This window comes from Protopterus annectens, chromosome 6.part0 (assembly GCF_019279795.1).
Source record: "Protopterus annectens isolate FY-2018-M chromosome 6.part0, PAN1.0, whole genome shotgun sequence".
Classification (NCBI taxonomy): domain Eukaryota; kingdom Metazoa; phylum Chordata; order Ceratodontiformes; family Protopteridae; genus Protopterus; species Protopterus annectens.
In genome coordinates, this window is record NC_056737.1 from 1,405,347,243 (window position 1) to 1,405,371,799 (window position 24,557).

At 38.2% G+C, this 24,557-nt stretch overlaps 1 protein-coding gene across 1 annotated transcript in view; it reads right to left on the bottom strand.

Annotated features, from left to right (window-relative positions):
- ZRANB3 (zinc finger RANBP2-type containing 3) overlaps window positions 1-24,557 on the bottom strand; it is a 2,104,294-nt gene that overhangs the window by 803,737 nt on the left and 1,276,000 nt on the right. Inside the window, exon 8 of the mRNA XM_044074946.1 lies at window positions 979-1,113. Within this exon, the coding sequence (XP_043930881.1) occupies window positions 979-1,113 (135 nt within the window). The remainder of the gene's footprint in view (window positions 1-978; window positions 1,114-24,557) is intronic.

Below are 24,557 nucleotides of genomic sequence, written 5' to 3' on the forward strand. Positions count from 1 at the left end.
TTTTTTGCTATAAGCACTTATATTATCCTTGTAGTAAACTGTGATCCAGCACACATGCAGAGATTAATCATACAATAAGAGACATTACAAACCTTTGTTTCTTAACAGCAAACAAGGTACTATCAGAGGTTATGCTAATGGCCAGTTAATTGCCCTCTAGGGAACACAGGCATACAACAGCTTAAATGATTATCAGAAATTTAACTCCATAAGAACAGGTTTGCTGCTTAAAATGCTGTTGAATATTGTAATACTTCTACAGCACATGTTAGGCTTTGGTATACTAGGGTTAAAAGAAGTGACAAAATTGCCAGTTTGAATACTGGTCCTCCCATGTTTTCTGTGTACAGTGCAAAATGAACATTTCAGCTTCTAAAAGGCATCTGCAATGTTGTGTGAACATTATGATGACAGGCAGTCATCTGATGACATAGCTAACATCTGATCCTTTTGTAGCTAAAGCACAGCAATTATTTTATCTTTTACATAACTCTAGGAAAAAAGGTGCATCGTTTAAGGGTTGCACACAAAGGGCATTACTGCTATGTACATTGCCAAAAGCTGCATATACATTGAAATGTGTGCTAATGACATTTCTGCTGTTTGGCTACAAGTCCTAAAGAGGCAAAGGCAAGTTTGAGACCTTATCCCAGAGAGCACAGAAATGTTAGAAACTTGTTTACGAGTCATTCAGGTAATCAACCCTGCTCTGACTTATGTACAAATCATGTTCAAAATTTGTTCTACCTTATCAGGTATTCCATGAGTCTCAGTTCCACTTTCGGCACTGGTGCCAGATGCCAAAATAAGAATCTACATTCTGAAAACAGTACAGTACAGAAATTCAGTAATTTAGTTGTGATGTATATGCTGCATACAGTTGTGCTGTTTTTAACAAAATGATCACTTGTCAATATCTGACATTTTTAATGAAACTGAAATAACAGTATTACACTTGCTGACAAATGCTGCATATACCTTGGCAACAGCAGTCTGTTTGTAGATCCGGGTAATGAGCCCCATGACTTCAATAAAAGGGTTACCAGTCTCAGCTGCACCCGAATCCAGCATCCTCATTAATTTCTCCCACTCCTCAATGCTGGCAGTCACTTCCTACGTGGGAGAAAAGAACAATGTTTTGAGCTATAAAGGGCACAGCAATTAATGGAACTGTGAATCATGTCCTACTTTCATGGTTAGTAAAAGGTAAGAAAGTAAGAAAAAATTCCCAGAGATACCAGCCTGCTCACAAAGCACAGTCAGAGCCAGGATAGGTCAGCCATATGATCCTCCCAATTATAGTAGCTTGTGACAAGCTGGGGGCGAAGATGGAAATACTCTGCACTAACATCATAAATCAAAGACTTAAGAGTTTCCGCTCAAGGAGAAACATTTTTAGAAGTTACAAAAGTCAGAAATTGCATAAAAAGGACTGAATGCACTCATGTGGTTTCAAGCAACCTATTTGCTTTTGTATCTGTAAGAACATCAAACATAAAAGGATTAGGTGCAAATAAATAACATGCTTTACCAAAATTCAATTACAGTGAAACATCCTTTCATTTATGCTTGTATTTTACTTGCTTTCCCTTGTTGTTTAAACAAAAGAATCATATCAGTTTTTTATTTCTACCTGGGATTTTGTTTTTAAACATATTCTCCATTATTACATTAAGTATATAAATATATTAATCATTTCACAGTAAACATTTTTTTCTATATTGAGCAATTGAAAAAAAAAAACTGTCTGTGGAAACAATCTTGGTAACGCTGACAATAATGAAATCCCAATGTAGGACAGGTGGTGACCCTCTCAACTGCCTATAGTTCTGTGTGCGCGCGCGTGTGTGTGTGTGTGTGCTTGGGGGGACGGAGTGAGACAGTGGGAGAGAGAAACAGAGAGAGTGAGTGAGGGCTCCAGTAATTGTACTGGAATCTCATCTAGCACTGTTTTCTTGCCTTATACCTACTGCCTACCAGGAAATACTCTAGGTCCCCAACATGACCCTGAAAATGATAAAGTGGGCTTTGGAAAATGAATTGCTTTATCTAGTACTTTGTAAGTGTCAGGGTTGAGACAAAGTGTAGACATTCAAGCTACCAAGAAGCTAACAAGAAGCTAAAATGATCATCTGCTGGTAGATATTTCTAGATGCTCCAAAAAAAAAAAAAAAAACACGACAACAAACATGAACAAAAGACTGTTAATTTTGGGGAAATCAATTTAATACAGAAAACCGGCAGTCAACTTGCAGTTTGTGAATTTAACTTTCAATGTATGAAAAGAAATAGCTTACTAAAAACTGGGATCAGTGTTAAAAAAATATTCCATTAAACAATTTTAACAAAAGCAAATTTTATTTATTTAACATTTACTTACAGGGAAGGTCCAACAGGGACAGAGGCCATTTTTAGCAGAGGCCCGGGGAGAAATGCTCCAAACGCATGCCTTTGGAATGTGAGAGGAAACTGGAGAACCTGAAGGAAACCCGTGCAAACACAGGGAGGACATGCAGACTCCGTTCAGATGGCACCTCAGCAGAGAATTGAACTGGAGAACCTCTTACTGTGAGGTGACAAAGCTAACCTCTGTTGTGTTACTTTTGATTTTTTTATGTATGAAATGTACCTTGCACATTATGAGACAAAAACATAAGACAGCTCAAAATCATTTCCTTGCACAGACTCAGTACTGCTATTTTTCAGAAACTGCTGTGGAAATCTTCCTTACTTCTTTAAAAAGAAAAATAAGTATTCACATTTATCCAGAGAGTGTGCAATACATTGTATTTCCACTTTCTTATATTTTTGTGTCATTTTAATGCTTTACTTACCACATCAACCAAACAATGTAGCAGAATGGTGAAAGTGAAGGAAGAGAAGATTCAACCATAAGTTTAGTTTCCGTATAAAACTAGACCTCATAATTAAACCAAAGAACATTTACTAAAGTCTGTAGCAAAAAAAAAAATTAAATATTTCTAATACTTAGAGGGAACTGGACAAGAAAATATCTATTGCAACAGTCAACATGAACTACAAACTAGTAAGATGATCACTAATTACCATAATTTGTTTTCTCCTCTGTCGTTCTATAGCCATTTTGCCACCCATTGTAGGCATTACCCATCTAATGAAAGGGAGACTGGGAAGGAGTCACCCAAATTTCTCACTGTCCTGACACTTTCCTCATGACTGCAAATGGGCAAATGTTCACACAAATGCGGTGTCAAAGCTTATAAAAAATATATTCTGTGAGAAGCTAATGCAGGCTGTTAAAAATAAAGAATGCTCTTGGTTGGTCCAGTCAGAAAAGTAAAGTTCCAGTATGAAATGCTGGCAACCTGAGTTCAAATATCAGCCTGACTGGATCTGGTCAAGGGACGAGAGAAATTAAAAGTTCTGCTAGGCTTTTTCCAGGGGCAGGCATGACAGGAATCCCATTACAAGCCCAATATAATGCTAAATGTTGCCAGCCTAATGAACTATGCTAGTTTAACAGAAGGTAAGCAAGGAGTCCAAACATGAGGAAGCATATGCTGTCAACTACCTCAGTGTCGATGATATCAAGCACAAGGGGAGAAGAACAGTTTCAGCATTACAACACCCTTACCAGCACTGTGTTAATGGCCATTGTAGGGCAAATAACTGGAAATTAGTGGGAAACACAGATATAGGAAGTGGACCACGAAAAAAACCCTCAAAAAATATTTTTTCCTTCCCATCATATTGTAACTTATATATGTTAGGGTACACAATCCCTCTGCATCAGCTTCTCCAGTTCTGGAAAATGACAGATGCTCAGTTTGTTTACTACTTGCAATAAAAAAAATCTATCCTGTCCTTAAATTCAAGTGTTCTTGCTATCTCATGCTTACAGTAGCAACATTAAAGATGTCAACTTACTGTTTTAGCTGTATGTGCAGTGAGTGCTGAAGCTGCTAGAGTCCACTGCATGAAATGAATGGCACAATTGCTTCCTTAAAACAGCAAAAGTGGTATAAATACATAAAATTAAATGTCCTTACCCAGCCACCAATCATCTGTTTACCACCGTCAGCCAAACAGGGATATAATGAAACTGGTGAAGGAGGTCTGATACCACAAACGGCTGCTCCTAAAGTCAGGGATATGTGGGTGGTCAGTCCACTAGTAAGTCCTTCTTCAAATGAAAACAAAACTCTTGACTGTTTTTAAATCTCTGAAAAAAAAAACATTCCCACCGCTATGCACGCTTTACAGAGCAAGATAATTAAACCCCATCTGTGACACAGATAAGTCAACTTCGACTAGTGGCCTGGATGATGGAAGAAGCTCATGGGGTGGTGACAAAGCATTGCCTGCTTGCCTCTTTCAAGGACAGGAAATGGGGAGAATGCACTAGAAATGCACAAGACATTTCAGGCCTGGCTAGCTAATATTATAAACGGATTCATAGTTTTACTCTCACTGTTTGTCCCTTGACTGACCTGACTAAGGATAAGGGTTTCAAATTTATGTTGCCACTGAAAGCAGAACAAACTTTTAGACAACTGAAAGATATACAGTGTTCAAAACTAATAATGAGGTCTCCAAATTTTTTAGGCAAGCCTTACTGCACACTGATGCCTCAGAGGTAGGATGTCTTGTCACATACTATAGATAGGGCTGAGCAACAAGACAACTCATTAATGCTGAAAGACATTATTTCACTACAGAGAGAGACTGTAATGTATAAAATGGGCCCCAACCCCCCTAAAATGCTACTTGCTGGATAAGAATTGTTTGTTAATCACTGGCCATAGCCATCAATAATAGCTCTTCCACTAGAAAAACTGCAATCCAAAACTTTTCAGATGGGATTTGACCCTTCGGTCTTATACATTTTTTAAAGCAATATCATCTAGGCTGCAGTCACTTAAATGTGGAAAGACTGTCTTGGGCTTGCATCCTAGTGTATGGTGCTAGAATTGGTGGTTCTGCTCAAGTGGAGTCTCATGAAATAATGGTTGATGAACCTAGGAGACACTTTGTTGCTGGTGGTACTGCAAATACTCTTTGTATGTTTACTAGACAGTGTGTCACGGAAGAGAAAGTACAATTATGTAAGATCTTATCATAACAGTAGACGTACAAGTTTTCACTCTTGCAGTATTCCTTACAAAAGGGATAGCCTGCTAAGGATAGCATGCACAAGGGAAGAACAACAGTTACAGCATTACAAGACTCTATCTCACAGTGGGATGACCCTTGTATGTCGTTCCTTACCACCGTTGCAGTATTCCTCACAAAAGAGAGAGTACAATACCTAGTGAAGGTAGTGAGAGAGAAGGAAGATGCAACAGAATAACCATCCAAAAAAAATGAGGAGGATGAACCTGACAAACCTGCCCCAGCTTGAGAAATTGCATCCAACTTGCAGTGGTTAGTAAAGGTATGCCAGGAAGACAAAGCAGCAAATTCCAAAATGGACTGAGCATCAAAACCCTTGAAATAAGCTCTAGAAGAGGCCACCATCCTGGTAAAATGATCAAGGACAGAACGAGGAACATGCTTGCTACGAAAAGAATAAAAAAAAAAAAATTAACATTAGAAATCCAAGAGGAGATGGTTTGCTTAGAAACATCCAATCCCAATTTCTTGGCATGAAAAGAAACAAAAAAAAAAACTGCTCAAATGTCCTAATACCCTTAGCCTTATCCAAATAATAGCTGAGCTGTCTATGCAAATCCAAGGAATGTAGAACCCTTTCACTACTATTTTGAGGAGAAAAAAAAACAAAACAAAGTTGAATGATCTGATGGAAAGCCAAATCATTGTCCACTTTAAGCATAAAAGTAGGATTGGTCCAAAGAGACTCTCCAGCCCTTTGCAAAAACAACAAAGGAAGGACTTCCATAAAAGCCTGTAATTCAGAGACTCTTTCAGCACATCAGAGCCACCAGCAAGGCAGACTTCTAGGTATACAACAGCAAAGCTGAAGCAGATGCTAGTACAAAAGGTGGACAGACCAGCTTCTTAAGAATAAAATTAATAACCCAAAGAGGAACTGGCTTTCTTGAAGGACTCCTTATAAAACCTGTTAACCTCAAAAATAGAAGAAAGTGGTGGATCCAAAGACAGATCAGCAGAAAAAGCCGACAAATGTGCTTTAACGCGAGTATACCAGACTAGATGTGTGCAACTCGCATGAGCAAGAAAGAATTGCAGGAATACTCACCAGCAGAGGGTCCTGTTCATGTTTATGACACTAGACAGAATACATCTTCCATTTAACCACATACAATTTCCAGTAGTGGGTTTTCGGACCTTGTACAGAACCTGAAGCACATCCTCAGCAAACTGGTGGCAAAAAGGAATTAAAACCCTATCACCCAGAGAGTCAACTATTGGGTGATTGTCCCTTGTCAGATGAAAGAGAAGGTGAACCAGTGCTGTCTGGGCTAAAAGGGAGTCACCAGCAAGATTATGGGGCCTTTCCCACATGATCTTGTGTAAGACCCTGGGCAACAGAGGAAACAGGTGATAAGAATACAATAAGATATGTTCCCAAGAAAAAGGTATGGCGTCCACTTTTCAAGCCAGAGAACTAGGCACTCTGGAACAGAACTTATAAAACAGTCTGTTCAGAAGGGAGGCAAAATGGTCCATTTCAGGAATACCCCATCGAAGAAATATGCTCACAAAAACCTTCCAGTGAAGAATCCATCATGAAGATCTGTCCTGGGCCTGCTCAGATTGTTTGCAACCAGAATGTGCTCTGAAGGAATGTAAATTGCCTGAAGAGTAAAGTGATGATGGATAGCAAAATTCCAGACTATGAGGGACAGCCTGCAAAGAAGATAAGACGTTGTGCCCTCCTGCTTATTTATGGACCACATGACAGTGGTGTTTGTAAATATCCTGAGTGGACCCATAACCCATACAGAGTGCAAAGCCTGTATAGCTATAAAAGCAGAGCTCTCATTTCCTAGATGTTGATATGGTCTTTAATTTGTTGATGAGACCAGAAATCCTGGACCCTTACATTGTTTATGGAAGCCCCCAGATCAGGTCTGAACATCTGCAAACAGCTCTTGGATGGGGTAAGAAACATCAAAGAGCAAACCGGGATTCAGAGAAATCTGGTGAATCTGCCACAGGAGATGGGAGTGGAAGTCCAGAAGATGACAATGCAGTAGTTAAGTCCATTTTGAGGTACCACTTAAACTTCCTCATGTGGAGCCTGGACAAAAGAACCATTGGAATGACAGAGGCCACAAACCCCAGTGGACAAAAAAAAAAACTCTCTTGCAGAAATATCTTTAAAGGAAGAAGAGACTGGAATGATGCCAGTCAAAAAAGACCTTAGGAAGAGGAAGAAATGTTATCACTGAAAGGGTTTGAATCCTGCATCCCAAGAAAATTTGATCCTGCAAAGAGAGTTCAGAATAAACCTTTTGAGGTTCAGCATGAAATCCACACTGCAAAGAAGGAACATTGTGAATCTGAGATCCTGAATAAGAAGCTGCTAAGAGGAAACCTGATGAAGCAAATCGTCCAGATAGGGATATATCTGAACATGGAGTCTGCAAAACGTTAGGAATGGGGCAAGACACTTTGTGAAAACCTTTGTTAGTGTAGAAAGACCAAATGGCAAAGCAGAAAATTGATAATATGAGAAAGAAAGAGAGAAGTGTTAACACTTCCTGATGAAAGGGTGAATAGGAAAGTGAATGTAGGTATCTTTCAGGTCCAGACACACCAAAATGGCTTGAGGAAGCAGCAGTGGAAACAGTAACTGACAGATCAACATTTTAAAGGAAGGGACTTTCAGAAAAGTGTGAAGAAAGTAGAGCTCCAGCACTGGTCCCCAGGAGTCCTCTTTTTCTGTGAACCACAAACAATACAAAATAAATCCTTAGCCTCTCTGGGACAAATGAATTGGCTGAATGGCTGCCTGAGCCAAAATATCCTGAAGAGTAGGAAAATGAAGGAGTTGGCAAGGAAGGGGGCTGCAGCACCCCTGAAAATGGAGAACTGGACTTCAAAGTCATGAAGTAACGTTTTTGGATGACTGAAAAAAAAAATATGTGGAGAAGTGTTGTCAAACTGGAAAGGACTATGTTAACCGGTGAAAAAGGGGTCTCTGGCTGAGGGGAAGAGAAGGTTAAATGTCAGACAGAGGCAGTCTAGTCAGGTAAGAAAGACTTTAATCCTAGAATCCTGAGCAAGCTTCTTAGGAAATACTCTACTGGAAGGTCTCTTACCCTTCAAAGGCTTCATGGGATGTCTACATACAAAGGGAATCTTGAAAAGACAGCTTCTTTGAAACTTCAGAATGGGGAGAGAAAAAAAATTGCTTAAGGTCCTGCATAACCTTCCCTTTATCTTGTAATGTTTTAAAGAGGCCTGCAACAGCAGAGCCAAACAGATTCTGAGTGTCAAAGGAACAGTCCAACGCAATTTGGCCTTAATATCTTTAGGAAGAGATGGTGACCTTCTGATAACTGACTGATGCAGCTGTCCTAGAAGAGGCATCAGCACGCAGCATCATAACTGCATTTGATGGAATGAAGAGCAACCTTTGAAGCAGAACCCATTAAAAAAAGGGCAGAGGACTTGGTCTCTAAGTCAGGCACATCAGTCAATAGACCCCCCCCAACTCTTAGACAACAGAGCCAAAACATATCTGGTCAAATGGGTTTAGTAATTTATGACCCTAAAGGCTAAGGGGTCAGAGGTATACACTTTCTTATCATACTTGTCCAAGGCAAAAGCTTGGAGGAGGGAATCAAGCTTAGAAGGCTTACCTAAGGACAAGGAAATCACAGCTGGATTAGAAAAAGATTCTTGTATGAAACTTTTTGAGCTTCATGGACTTTGCAAAACCCATCATTTTTTTTTAGGAGTAGGGGACAGATTCTGGAACCCGAGAAGCATAAGTATCCATGAGGGCTTCCAAAACAGGGGGCAATACAGAAGGCCTAGGACAGTCCATTTGCTGTAGGTCAGAATACCTTTCCTAGACCTCAACCATTTAGGAACTTTCCCAAATGCTCCATTATCTTAACAATGATATCCCCAAATGATGGCTTCTCAACAAGAGAATCAGAGAGAGACAGAGAATCATCCTCATTTGATCCTAAGGCAAGAGGGGGAATGGATCTTGGAAGAGTAAGCGAGGGACACTACTATCCCAGAATCCAGCTACTTCTCTTCATCAAAAGAATCTGAAGCTTGGAGCCTGATAGAAGGAGTGGAAGACAAGGCAACAGGGGAAGATACAGATAAACCCTGAGGGGGATTTAAGGCCGTGAGGGACTTAAAAAACACTGAGTGAAATCCTGCTGCTCTTTATGGGGATCCTCCTTTACAATAGGGATCACATGCCTGGTATTTTTTTTCTTAAGAGGGACCTCCATCCTAACAAGCTTAGGAGGTTCAGTACTTTGCCTAACCTCAATAATGGAATCAGGGACTTCCCTCCCTCAAAAGAATCTGGGGAATCCCCCGTAGGGCCTTCCAATATGATAAAGCAACTGTTCTCCCTTTTCATCTGCAGCAGACATAGGCTCAGCCTTAACAGGCATGCAGACGACCAGCCCAGTGTTGGCCTTTGATTGGGTCGCAACAGAGAGAAAGCAGGAGTCGTAACTGGATGGTACACAGGTTCTACATTTCACTCTTCAGAGACGTCCAGCACAGGTTACACAGCAGAAGTCTCTAAATATAGATTTTAAACTTCGTTTTGATAAAAATCTGACTGTCCAGATGGGTGGAATCAGAACCAATGGTTACTAGAACTAACAACATCAGACACTGGTTTTCTAAATATACTGATGAGGACAAATGGCTGTGCAGGGTCTTTGGTAAAAAACCCTTGCAAATATCGAACTAAGTATGATTGTGGTCAGTGCTTAAATAGAAAAGGCACTATTTTTATCTGTCTTTATGGAGAATCTGACTCCCACACTTGAATTTCCCCTTTCTGGATGACATGAAGCAATAAAAAACTCAGAGATCAAATTCAAAAACAGCATTTAGACTGGCAGCAAAGAACTTCTGATGATTTAGCACGTGTACATCACTTGTAATTCTTATGCCTCAAACGTAGGGTATACGTCTGATGTATGGCACTTAAAATGGCATAAGGCTTTAGTATGCTGGCCGAATATATACAATTAGGCTCAGCAGGATATCCCTTTTCTAAGGAATACTGCATAAGTGATAAGGAAGGACATCTGTAGAGTTACTGACAATTATTTATTTATTGCTTTTGTTGACCAGGATGGACCGACTGTGCTGTAGTAACCCCTTTTCAGTGAAGGCCTCAGGAGAAAATTTCCAGTTATAAAATAGGCAGTTTTATACAATACAGAAAATGTAAAGCTTAAAGTTGCAATATGGACAAAACTGATGAAAGGTAGCTGAAGTAGATGTAGAAGGTAGTGAATATGAGCTGCAATTTTTCAACGACAACAAATGAACAATAGTTGCTTCTTGGAGAATATCATGGCCATTACCTCTGGTGGGAGATAAATTCAGGATTCTGAAGAAGAGTTTCTAGGGATTTACTTGCGAGGGACGAAAGCAGTCCGAAAGACATCCCTAAAACTATGTAAGGTATAAAAGCCATTGTCCTGAAAGACAGAAACTGACAGAATTTCTCCTGCTTAAATTGGAAAGAGTGATGAAGGAGAAAGACACCTAACTTCAAGTACTGTTTTGTTGTTTGAAAAGAAGCTACATTAAATTGCTCTTCAGAAACACTATATGTAGACTACATGAAATAGGCTAACAGTGCATTCATTGCAATATTTTTTGTTATCCCTAAAACTTTTACAAAAAAAGTAATTTTATGTTTTACATGTAAATAAACTTCAGCTTAACTCTGTGCATGTGTATACATGCAGACATTCCATTTTATTTACATATTTCTCCTTTGTTAACCAGGTTAACCCCCCCTAGACTAGTGACCTTTTCAGGGGAGACCCAAGGTGGAAATTTGGACAGGCATCAAGAAGCTTCCCCTATTCATTATTGTTGTGAGTGGGAATCATTTTGGAGGACCACTTCCTGTTTCTGTTCCAGGCACAGAGGCAGCCTGAAGAAACAGGAAAGTAGATTGAGAGAGAAGGAGATGATGGAGTAGTGAAAAAAATGTAGGAGAAAGGAAATATCAAGTATGAAGAATGTGTGCAGGATTCTGAGGAAATGTTTCAAAGAAACCTGTTTGATGGAGACAACTCAGCAAATAATGGATACATAATTACAACCCACCAGTTAGGAGAGCTGCGGGACAATTTGCTTAAACAAATGGTGCAGAGTGAACCAGAAAATGAAGGAGATGTTTCCTGGGGGGGGGGGGGGGCATTATGGAAAAATAGGAGTATGCAGAGAAAATCCTTAAGAACAGTGGTGAGATGGTAAAAAAAAACATATGCAGAGAAAGTAAAATAAGGCAAAAGTGGGGCAGCAGAAAAGAAGGCAGAAGAAAATGAAAAATGGAAATATGTGTAAGGATTCAAAGTGAAGAAGACAAAGAAATGGAAAGATATGAAGTGTGGGACAATTTAATAGCTCCTTTGGGTGTAAAAGCACATGAAGTAAGAGCATTTATTCTGATTAACAAAGAGACATTTTTGACATTCTATTTGAGACTATTTTTTTCCAAGGAAATTTTTCCTGGAGAATATGAAAAAAAGAAAGACTAACACATGGAATATTTATGTGATAAAAGCATTTAACAGGGAAACAAAAATGAAGATTCATGTACAATTCCAAACAGAGGTAGAGAGAGAGACTTTGAAAGGACATTTAAAAACGTTATATAAAGAAGTAATGGACATTGCAAAAGTTTATGACAAATGGGGTTTATTAACTGGTAGCTAGTATTGTAATAGTGTGTCAAAAATATAAAGAAAAAATTATACACATACCAAACATGATAAATGTGGAGGGATGCTGTAAAATACTGGGGACAACCCAAACCATGTTTCTTTTCTGGAAAAGAATGACATTTGATAAGTAACTGTGACAAAAGAAAAAAAGAAGTTATGTACTCACCATAACGTTCCATCTGAGTAGGTACTTCATTTGTCTGCAACCTGTGGGTATCGGATCCGAGCCGGCAGCTTTCCAAGCTACAAGATCCGAGCTCCTAGCTCCTCCTACCCATAATCCCCTGCTATGTGCTACATTACCTCAGATCAATTTTTGCCTCTTACACAACTCTACCCTACGCCGAGAGGAAGCAACACCAGATAAACTCTCCTAAGGCAGAACAAGATCTCTTTGGTGATCTGGAACCGAGGTTCGGAGGATGGTGGGGTGGTTGCAGACAAAATGAAGTACCTACTCAGATGGAGCGTTATGGTGAATACATGACTTCTTTAAGTCCCCAGCTACCTAGGAGAAACCTATGGAAGGAAGAGCCAAAGGAAGCCCTACCTCTCTACCATATCCAACTTATAATGAGAAATAAACGAGGACCAGGTAGCTGCAGAGCATATGTCATCCAAGGGGATCCTAGACCAGAAGGCTGCAGAGGTGGCCACAGCCGTTTGCCTACAGATAAGTATCCGTGGACTATGCTATAGTCACTTTTCCTTAGTCCCTGTCTGTGCACATCATTTATGCAATGTGTATTCTCCTTTATTCTGAAAGTTTGGGAAGAACTCTATTGAAAAATGAGATAAGGATGCTTGATACAACAAAGGTTTTACATAATTTGTCTGAATAAAATGGATCCAGGCCTCTATCTTTGGCCCAGACAGAGTGGGTAGGACCTGGTTCCTCCTTGCTTGTTTATGTACCAGACCACTGACATGTTGTCTGCTAGGACATTGATATGGTTCTGCCCAAACAATGCCCCAGATCCTAGTGCCGCACCTGACATGACAAGCTGTTTATCCTGTCAGGCAAGGGTCAGAGCATAATCTCTTGCCAGGCAGAGCAAGACCTGAATGCCCTGAAGTCTCAGGTGTGAACACCCTGGGGGTTGAGGTGGAACCCTGAACTGGTAATGACTGGCCTGTCCATCAAGATGTGGTGACCATCCGAACTTTTCTTTGGGAATGCAAGCAAGCAGGATCAGCTTGTTCTTCTTAATCCCCTAATCTAGGGGATTAAAGGCTGGGCAGATAGATTGTGCAGGCGATGACAAAATGGGCAGCCCAAAAGCATAAAACACACTGGGGTGCCGCCCGCCACTTGGCTATGGCCATTACACTTTGATTCGACACGCCTCCCTAGGCCCCTTCAGCAACACACCACTCACACAAAAACACACCCACACACTAAGGGGGAGGGGTGAAAGGCGGAACTAAACAGAAACAAACTAGTTAGAGGGGGAACAAAGGTACCTAACTACTAAACACACACAACAAGAAAATATATTTTTTTTTTTTTTACAAAACCAAAAAGCTCAGGAAGCTCTTCGTAGCAGCCCCAAAATGCAAAAACAAAACGAATGTATGTAGCAGCAGGGGAGGGGGGGGTAGAGGCTAGGAGAGGCAGATCCAGATAGTGTAGGAAAAGCTGCCGGCTCGGATCCGAGATCGGATCCGATACCCACAGGTTGCAGAGCAAATGAAGTAACTACTTCAGATTGTTATATTTATGGGGAAATGGGACATGATGCAAAAAATATGAATTGACATTTATGGATGGATTGCAAAAATGAAAACAACAATAAGGGAAAATAATGAAAGGAAAATGAACAAAGGAAATTTTAAAAGTAGTAGAAATACAAGGAAAAATTACGAGAAAAACATAATAAAGGGGATATAGAAAAAGGTTCTAAAATAAGTGAAGACGACAAACTGGAAAGTAGTGGAGGGGAAAAAAAAGAATTCTATTGGTAAAAAGTTAAAATACAGAAAAAGAAAATTTAAAGAGGTAAGTGCAACAGAAAAAAAGGAAATGGATGAAAAAGAATATACAAAGCTAACAACTGGGGCTTGGAATAATGCTTAAGGTATTTGACTCAGACACTAATTACAGTGATTCTCACCTTTGAAAAATAAATTGATTAGGTGTAAAATGGCCTTGTAATTAGAAAGTCATGGTTTCATAAGTTCACAGCTAAAGAAAAGAGAAAATGAAAATTTTAGACTGTTTTCTATAAATGTGACTAGTATTAAGAATGTAGTAAGAAGAACAGAAAGTTTGGAGTGGTGCAATACATGCGAGTCAGATGCAATTATATTAGAAGACACAAGATTTTTAATAAATGAAAGATTACAAACAGAGAAACTATAGGGAGGAAAAAATCTGAAAATTGGGAAATGAGAGATGTTATGGAATAGCTGTATTCCGAAGAAATACAGTAAATATATTTGATACAACTTTAGCAAAAATTAAAAGATTTGCAGATTTAAAATGAAATAAAAAAGCATTTAGAATTATGACATTATATGCTTATACTAACTGTATAGAAAAGGTAAATGTAATTTCATCAGATTTCAGACTATGTAGTGATAAACATGAATACTATAACAGGAGATTTAACTGTGATTTAAGAGGCAAGCAAATAAAGAAAAGGAAATTATATAAGAAAAATGCTAGAAGTTATAAGATGTGGTAAGTTAAAACTTTGGGGCAACAATTCATGGACTTACAAAAGGAATATGTACAGAACTGAAATATAATATTTTATAGTATCAGAATGTTTAGTTATAGAAGAAGGGGAAGTAGCTAAAACTGGATTTTCTGATCATCTTGCAATATGACTAGAGATAAAAAGAAACCAGGAATATATAAAATATGAAAATTAATAAAAAGGATACATGAGAAAGCATGGAAAGAAGAAGAAAAGAGATTAGTTATGGAAATATCACATTACTATGAGAACATTTTATAAAAACTGGTCTGAACGGAGGATATTTAAGGAAAAATATAAAAACAATGTTTTTATGGTGGCAATATGATGTGAGAAAAGTAGAGAAAGAAAAATATAAAAGAATATATAATGATGTACTGTAAGATTTAGAACATAATGATAGAAAGTACTTAGGCAAAGAAAAAGAATTATGTGAAAGAAATCAAGAAAAAATAAAAACTGTTATATAAGCAAAGATATTTTTACAAGAAAAAGAGAATTATCAAGTTAAGCAGATTAGTAAAGGAAGATGGTAGTGTAATGAGAGAAATAAAAATGTAAAAGGAGGAATAGAAAGAAGTCAGTAAAACGAGTATGAATAATGTAGTACAATATGTACAAGAAATGTTTAAAAAAAAATAAGGTAGTCAAAAAATACGGAGTGTAAAAAAGTTAACAGAAAAAAGAGAATAAAGAGCTGGAAAATTAGATTTATTTAAATGAGTTAATTAAAGTACAATACAAGTAAATATAGATTTGTCTGCAGGTCCAGATGGGATAGGGTATAAAATGTATAAAAATGTATGGGATTGGCAAAAAATATATATTTTAAAGATTTTGAATGAATAGTAAAATTGTTCATGTATAAAAGAATTATATAGTGCAACATTTAAATTCATACAGAAGAATGAAGATAAAAGCGAATTAAAAAACTGAAGTAGTATTGAATGATAATGATAAAAACATCAAGAAAATAATACAAAAGAGATATGAAACTAAAATGAAAAACATTATGGAAGATATATATATACACACACACATATACACATACACACACACACATATATATATATTATATATATTAGCATATAAAGGGGAAAGGTCAACAATTATTTGTGATAGTTTGAGAAACTGTGGATGACATTATGAACAGAATATAAGAAGCAAAAATCATGATAGGAGACCTTAATAAGGCATTTGACAACAAATGGACATGCAATCATATGGATAATAATTAAAGAACACAAGTTATGTATGTCAGTGTGTAGTAATAATAAAGTAAAAATACTTGTACATGGGTGGTTAAGCCCAGAGGTACATATGAAGAGTGATGTAAGACAATGATGTGCATTAGTTATGAATGGGACAGTTATGAAATAAATTACAAAATGAAGAAAGGTGGGGTAAACAACACCTGAAGGGTTAAGAATTCCAGTTCTACTAAGATATGCATATTATAATAAGTGCAAAAAACAAAATTTGGATAAAAGTAATCATTTGCACAAATTAGTGTCTAGAGATGACAGGGATGGCTTTAAATACAAAGAAAAATAAAGGTTTAGGTAATGCAGTAAAGATTGGGTGCATACATTTCACAATGAATGAAATGTCTGTGTTAGGTATGAAATTTGTGAATAAAGACGCAAGTAGAATTCAATGGGAAAAACAGAAAAAATAAAGCAAATGTCTTTTTTCTGGAGAACATATAAATTATCATTCAGAAAAAGGCTTATTTGATAAACTCAGTGCTGATGGGAAAACAGCAAACATATTTATGTCACCAACGGTATTTGAAAATGAATTATTGCAGATAATTTTGTTTAATTTACATGGGGTTCTACATTAAACCCAGTAAAAAGAAAGTTGTGTATGTAAATAAAGGAGGAGGATGTTTAGGGTTAATTAACCCAGGGGTTTCTGTTGCTTCATTAAATTTGTATAAAGTGTTAAAGTGGGTAAATGAAAAAGATGACAGATTAGTAGTAAAACTGTATAAATATAAGTATGATAAATTTGGGGGTATGGTAAAAAAGGAGTAAAAGACAAAGAGTGTACAAATAAAAAAATACAATGTTACCAAAAAATATTTTTGTGGAAAATAAAAAACTGTTATAGCAAAAGATAAAAAAATATGCTATAAGAATGCAATGATAAAACACTACTATGTAAAACCACGGGAAAATCTAACAGATAAAAAAAATTAAAGCTACAAAAATAAGAAGCAAATGGTGTAATCACAAATAGAATGTCGACATTGTTTGTGGAGACTGGTAATAGATAAACTGCCAGTAAAAGGAAATATGCCATATAAAAAGAAAACTGATACAATATGCTTACATTGTCAAAAGAAGAAACGGAAGGTATTTTTGAAATGTAGAAGCGTAAAAAAGTTATGGGGAAAACCATGTAAAGAAGACTATTTAAGATAAAAAAAGTGAATAAAATAGACACGGATATGATTAAATATAGATACAAGAATAGAACTAAAGAATGTGTTAAACAGATAAAAACTTATGTCATGTTATATGGGTTATATGGAATTAAAGAATAAATGAAATTATATTAAATGGATTTTAGTAACAATATTAAGTAAAATCTTATGGTGGCTTTGGAAAAATGAGTGGGGTCAAATGGGGATGAAAATTTAGCAAGATTGTAAAGAGAATCATAGATATATATATATATATGTATGTATATATACATACAAATATGTAAACAGATGTGTATAGCTATATATGTGTACAACTCAAGCAGGTGGGACCTCAGTTTAATGTTTCATCCGAAGGACAATACACTCAAAAGTTCATCACCCTCCCCAATGTTGCACTGCAGTGTCAGCAATCCAATCACCTGGAGTGTGAGAACGCATGGAACCCACAGCCTTCTGGTCTTCCAGCACCAAACGAAAATGTGCCACTTGTGCCACTGATTATGTGTGTGTGTGTGTGTGTGTGTGTGTGTGTGTGTGTGTGTGTGTGTGTGTGTGTGTGTGTGTGTGTGTGTGTGTGTGTGTGTGTGTATATCTACAGATAAACATGCATATATCTCCATATTATACTACTTTATGCATTATGCATTACACACACACACACACACACACACACACACACACACACACACACACACACACACACACACACACACACACACACACACACACACGCAAGACCAGTTTCTCAAGTGTTGTAATTGGATCTGTTTAGATATATTTAATTTTAATTTGAATGGTTTGTGTTTGTTAGTTAAAGAAATACCCTGTTTTCTGCACTGTTCTCTGAGTCTGGAGTACCTGCATTTTCAGGGCTGCAAAGAGTAGGAGTTTCAGGGAGGGCTAAGAGAATATAATCTCAATGTGGGACAGCAACATACTTGTGACACTGCGGTCACAGAAAGGTGTGGGTAGGAAATTTCTTCTAAGTTTAGAGTTAACAGGACTTGATCTCATTAGAAAAAGCATTCTTTTTTAGTTCAGTATAGTTTTTAATGGATTTTTTTATGGATGAAAAATGTATTTTTTTCTTCCCTATTGTAATTCCAAAATGTGTATGTCTAAGCCTCACTATTATGAGGGGAAATTCTGGAAATAAAGGAAAACAGTGAAAGAGAAACATTGCTGTCCTCATTATAATGTATTTCTGTGTGGGGGAGGGCAAGCTCCACTGTACCTCCAAAGTGTATGGAAAGCCCTGACATTCCCCAAACTTACATATACGAAGTCTGAGATTGCCATAACTTGGAAAAAATTGGATATTCCAATAAATGGCAATACTGAACTTAATATATGCAAATCTTCATGTTCAGTCATTCAGTTTCACTATTCTGGGGTGTGGGCTAATCAGTCTCAGAATAACAGTTACACTTTTTTTTGATAAATTGGCTTCTGAAGATACACTTATGAGATATAAAATGCACTAACACATACTTAAGTGTATAAATAACCACAAACCCACAATTTACTTTCTCCACCCTCCACCTCTCCAACTCATTCTTTCCCATCTCTGCTATATTCCAGTTGTATGCGCCTTATAGTCTCATACCATCAACCTGGCTTCCAGTTTTGTTGCCTCTAACAGTATACCATATTGCAACATGGTTACTATTGTAACAGGTGATTTCACCTACACTCCCCTACACCCCTTTTGTGCACAGTTAATACACAATAAGCGAGAATTGCCAAAATATGTTCTGCATGTATGGCACAGAGCTAAAAAATCAAAATGATGTCCAAGAGTCAGTTTTAAAACATCAAAGAGTATGATAAATCTCAAGGCCTAACGACACACATGATTATAAAGTTTGAAATGGGAGGGGAAATCTCCCTTCCCCTTAGATAAAGTGGCACTGGAGACATGCAGGGCTCCCAACACTCCTCAAAAAGCAGGACTTACATAACTGCTTGAAAGCCATTATAGGCTCACGAGATATTAGTAGGCAAGCAGTCTAGGTTTCTACCGATAACCCTAGCCACTGCATGCACACCAGCAGTCTTTTAAATTAATTAACTGCTCCAGTCAAGGACAGCCATATTACATTCCCCAGGGGTGAATTTGCTAATACCAATCCAACCGTCAAGACTGGTTTTCAAGGTAGTCAACATACTGTCTTGTTTGGTATGCAAGGGAAGACTACTCTATAAGTAGGAGATAAAACAGGTGAGATATCTCCCATAGTTAATAATGGCAATGCATCATATTTGCAGCCATCAGCAAACCTGGTGAGTCATATGCCTTTGACATTTGCCTTAATATCAGATAAGTAGATGACAAAGAAGAGGAGGTCAGAGACTAAGCACTGTGGGACACAACTAGTGACATTTTTATGTAAAAAAAACATACCCACCAACCCTAACTGGTTCCACTGGTGAACCACTTGTCTATTCAACAGATGATATAAGGGTTAATATTTTGCAGGGTGAGCTTCGTCAATAATGCCAGCATGAGCGACTGCATCAAATGCTTTTACCAGATCCAAGAAGGTAATGGGGACAGATGAGCCCTTCTCAGTGGTTTCAGTAATTCTTTCCAAAGAAGTTGACCACCTTTTCACAAAACAAACTTCATTAGGGTCCAGGTGAATGTAGGCCATATTTTCTGTTATTCATAAATTTGACTGTGATGGTTCCCTGACAATGCAAATTATAATGGTGAGACTAATGGGTCAACAGTTCTCAGGGTATGTGGTTGGTCTACCTTCCAGCATTCCTTCTTTTTATTTAGACTTGTAGCACGGAGCAGTACCCCCCTTTTTGTAAAGTGGATTAGGATTTGCTACATTAGTATGTTAAGAAAATGGACTGGCTAAAAGAATGGCTCTACAAGACAACATATGTTGTAGATAACATCTGAAAACCATGAGGAGAGAGATGCAGTCCATCTCTGGTGAAGCAGCTTGGACCATCAAGCAGTGACTCCTACACAGATACATAACAGACCCCCACTAGAATTACACCAATTAACAAGCAAATTATTAAAATTAATAGTCTTTGAACAGTGACATTATTCTTGGAAATGGCAAGATATTGTTCAGGACAAATTTCCTACCAGTCTTGGACACATGCATGTAGAACTCAAGTAATGTCTCTTTGTATATCCCTAAGGAAGAGCATGTATGTTTTTCTTTGAGTTATCATAAAGTCATACGCATATTCAGGGGAGTGAAGAAAATAAAGGCCAGTGTCACAACATGAATCTTAGCATTAGAGAGACTGCCTGTCCTTATTTAGCTCGGTGAGAGGAGCATCAATGTCCCTGACTACACTTGTTAACAATTAAAACACTGCTGTGAACAGCTACAAGAACTTATAGTTATGAGTGCATTGTCAGGGAGACTCTTCCTGAGACTGAGTTGAGAAGTGCAGATAAGGAAGTGTCCCTCATTAATACAATGTTTACAAGGAACCAACAACAGTGTTTACGAGGCTTCTTTAGAACGTCAGCTTAAGTGGATTTACTGTTGGGTTGGTGTGAGGTGGTAATGTGTTGTTTACTGACACAAGGAGGTAGTAATGTGTTGTTTATGGACATATGGAAGTAGTGAAAGCCTTTCTACTAGCCTGAGTAAATATTTACATCACACAAGCAAATGATTTTAGTGTTTCACAGGGGCAAAATGCTGAATGCAATCATGAGGCAGGCAGCTGGTACACTGATTCTTATGATTCAATGTTTCAAGTGCAGATATCATGTCTTCTTAAATAAGACCATAATTTACTGACCTTTTCCTTTAAAACTGGTGGTACTTCCCCTGTAAATACCTCTGTGTTTACGGCCTTCTCAAAAACAAATCATCAGTTACATGTTCATCAAAATAAATTCTGCCGTAACACTGCTCTGAAGGATCCCATTGCTAAAGCTGTTATACATGCCTCTGACTTCTAGTTCCACTTAAATAGTTGTACTGATAATGCAGTCCCTGTCCACAACAAATAGAGGTTTATAGGTAGGTACTAGGCTATCTGCCTGAAGGCATTTATAAGCCTAGCCGGAATGTGTTGGCTTTCGCCTCCCCCTTAGATTAGTTCCTTGTGCCACTGTCTAGCAGAGCCATTGAAGTGATCCCTGCGGTAAACTTTCTGTTTCCCATCCACTCGTCAAGGTTTCTCTTGAAGAGGGTTAGTGAGGAGCTCTTTCTAATGTAGATTGGAATCTTGTTCCAAAGCATGGGAAGTCTCTCGGACAGGAATCTATCCCTCCAGCATGTCCTATTTACTGTTGTGGTGATGTTTAGATCCCTGGAGCGTAAGGCTTGAGGGTATATGGTTTTCTTTAGGTGGAGCATTGTCCATCAATTCTGGGTTTATAGCAATGAAATAAAAGAGATAGAAATTACCCAAAATGGCCAATAAACTACTAATTTCTGGGCTGAAACCACTCCTCCAGGGACAGATAGGCTGCTCAAAGCTTCCTCTCTCACAGTGAACAGAGAAACTTCCTTCTATCCAAGTAAGGTATGGGCAAACACAGCCCTGAATTCAGCACTAACTTGAAAACTGGACTATATTAGCTTAGAAAGGCGGGAAAACAAGTATATATATATATATATATATATATATATATATATATATATATATATATATATATGGTTCTACCTGACTTCGTCGACAGCGCAGAAGACCGACAGCGGAATTCGGAGCTCCAGAAGACCGAAAACGAAGAAGACCGACGCGAATCGCGAGTGGCAGAACATCGACAATGCAGAAGACCGACACGACGGATGACAACACCAACGCCGAGGATGCCGACATGGGGAAAGGCTGTGTGAGTATGCGGTAGTGACGGACGTTAGGGTGCGAGGCAGGTAAGTGTGGAGATTGACGGTCTGTGGGGATAGGGGTGGGTTAAGTGAGTTAGGGTTAGGGAGGCGATAGGGGTGGGTTAAGTGAGTTAGGGTTAGGGAGGCGATAGGGGTGGGTTAAGTGAGTTAGGGTTAGGGAGCGATAGGGGTGGGTTAAGTGAGTTAGGGTTAGGGGGCGATAGGGGCGGGTTAAGTGAGTTAGGGTTAGGGAGCGGGTAGGTAAGTGTGCGATAGTGACGGACCTTAGGGTTAGGGTAAGGTTTAGTGTGGGCTTGTAAGGATTTTGGTGTGCTTGTGTTGTGTGTGTGGTTTGTGGAATGGGGATGTGTTTTGTTTTTAATTGTTATTGTGGTGTGTGCAGTGTATGGGGTTTCGTGTTTGTGTACCGTCGGTTATTTCGTTGTCGGTTATGTGTGGTTTCGTGTTTATGGACTGTCGAATATGTGGTGTCGGTGATGTGGTTGTCGGTGTTGTGTGGTTTCGACTATGTCAGGTAGAACCATATATATATATATATATTTTTTTTTTTTTTTTCAGAAAATAAAGCAAATACAATCAAAAAAACACTTTAAATGCACAGAAATGGCTATCACACTTGAGTGTGTAGCCTACAACAGTTAAACAGGTAATTTAAACACAAAAACGACTTTGTTAAAGTGCAGGCAGTAAAATAAATACAATATGGAGATGAAACAAGCTTTTTCAATCACAGAAACTCTAGAAAATCTGTGTTTTAGGTGGAATTAGCTAAAGGCAGCAAGAAAATGCAGAAAAATGATACTTAATCACTCCAAATTCTCTCTTTTGTCTCTCTGCTGCTGTAGAACTCTGCAGGGCACCAGGCAGGAGCTTGCTGAGCTGTATACTAGCCTGTATACTAGATATAATGAGAAGTTTAAAAACAAACCCCTTTAGTGGAATTCCCGTATAAATAAATTATGTAACAAAAGAAAGTGATTAATGCCTATAAGAGATCTCATTCCACCTACCTTAAGAACACACTTAAGCAAACAAAGAGCTTAATGGAACCATAAGGAAGCTCAACGGTGATAATTAACATAAAATAGCAACTAAAACCAAAAATAACAAATCTTTCTTTTAACTATGTCAAGACGTTAAGAACTAACACCTAACAGTGCTCAGAACTAATTCACAATACTACAACACTCTGACCCAAAGGAAATAGCCAATATCCTAGTTAAATTTAATGCAAATTGTACTCCACCCACAGTTATAACTATCACACAGGTTCCACAATCCCATCCATCCCCCTTTAACTACTATGGAACAAGTTCTCTTAGCCCGTTCAGAAACTAGGAATACTTCATCCATGGGTCCTGACAACATAACAGGTTTGCCTGATTATCAATGCCAAATATATCCTTTTTGAATACCTAGTTAAACTCACTAATCTAAGCCTTTCCAATGTTTACATTCCTGAGGCCTGGCAAACAGCTACTGTAATGCCATTAACACAGCATGGACCTTAGTAACTATAGACCCATTACCCTCATATGTAAAGCTATGAAGGGAGCGCTTTATCTCAAACTTTATTAATCTGGACATTGAAAATCTCTCAACCCTGGACCCTCATCAATTTGGCTTTATTCAAATAAGTTCCTGCCTCTTTAACCTCATTAACTTATTTGAAAAAGTAGCTGAAGCAGTAAATAGCAGCTATGCAGTGCATACAGCATATCTACACCTGGCCAAAGCCTTTGACACTATTCCCCATGCAAGCATTAACGTTCTTCTAAATCTGAATATAAATCCTTACATTGTGTGATGGATCGCTAACTGGTTGTCTGCCAGAATCCAGGTGGATGGAGTGGTAGGTGTCACTTCTGAAAGCAAAACAGTTACCAGTGGTTTACTACAGGGCTCAGTTTTGGAACATCTCCTATTGGGCATATATTTCTCAGATCTTCAGGCCAGCACTTCTGGCCTATGGTTAACTAAGTTTTTAGATGATTGTAAAGTGGGTATTGTTATTTGATTTTCAACGGACTCTCAATTGCTCCAACAAAGCTTAGACCATGTTAACAACTGGGGCAAGGACAATGGTCTCAAATTAAATGTATAAAAAAATGTAGCATAGTTCACTTTGGTAAACAATACAGTTTCACTTACACTCCCCCTCCAGTCAGACACTGTTGTAAGGGATCTGAGCACTCTTGTTGATATTCCTTATCATTTGACCATCATGTTTCCACAGTAGTTCGGAAAGCCTTTTATCTTGCCCATCTAATTTCCAAAGGCTTCTCCACTATATTGAAAACAGTCTTAATTCTTCTTAACTCATATTTTATGAGACCTATTACTGAATACAATGCACCTTCTGGCATGTATTTATCTGAAAATATCATACAATTTGAGGGACCTCACAGATTCATAACTAAAATGATCAGTGGCTTGAGAAATATTAGTTATCAGGAGAGACCGGCAGCCCTTTCTCTGTACTCAGGCTCCTACAGACTACTCAGTGGAGATCTATGTCTAGTGTTTCATGCCATGAAAGATCTTACCCTATTTGATCCGTTGCATACACACAATGGTGTAATAGATTAATATCCCAGCATATCCCTCACGTCTGGTACAAATTTCCATTACATGTCAAACAGATTATTACCCTTGCCACCTTCAAGATAAACTTAGACAGTTGGATGGGCAGCCTCAAGGTGTCTCCTGGTCTATCTTGTCT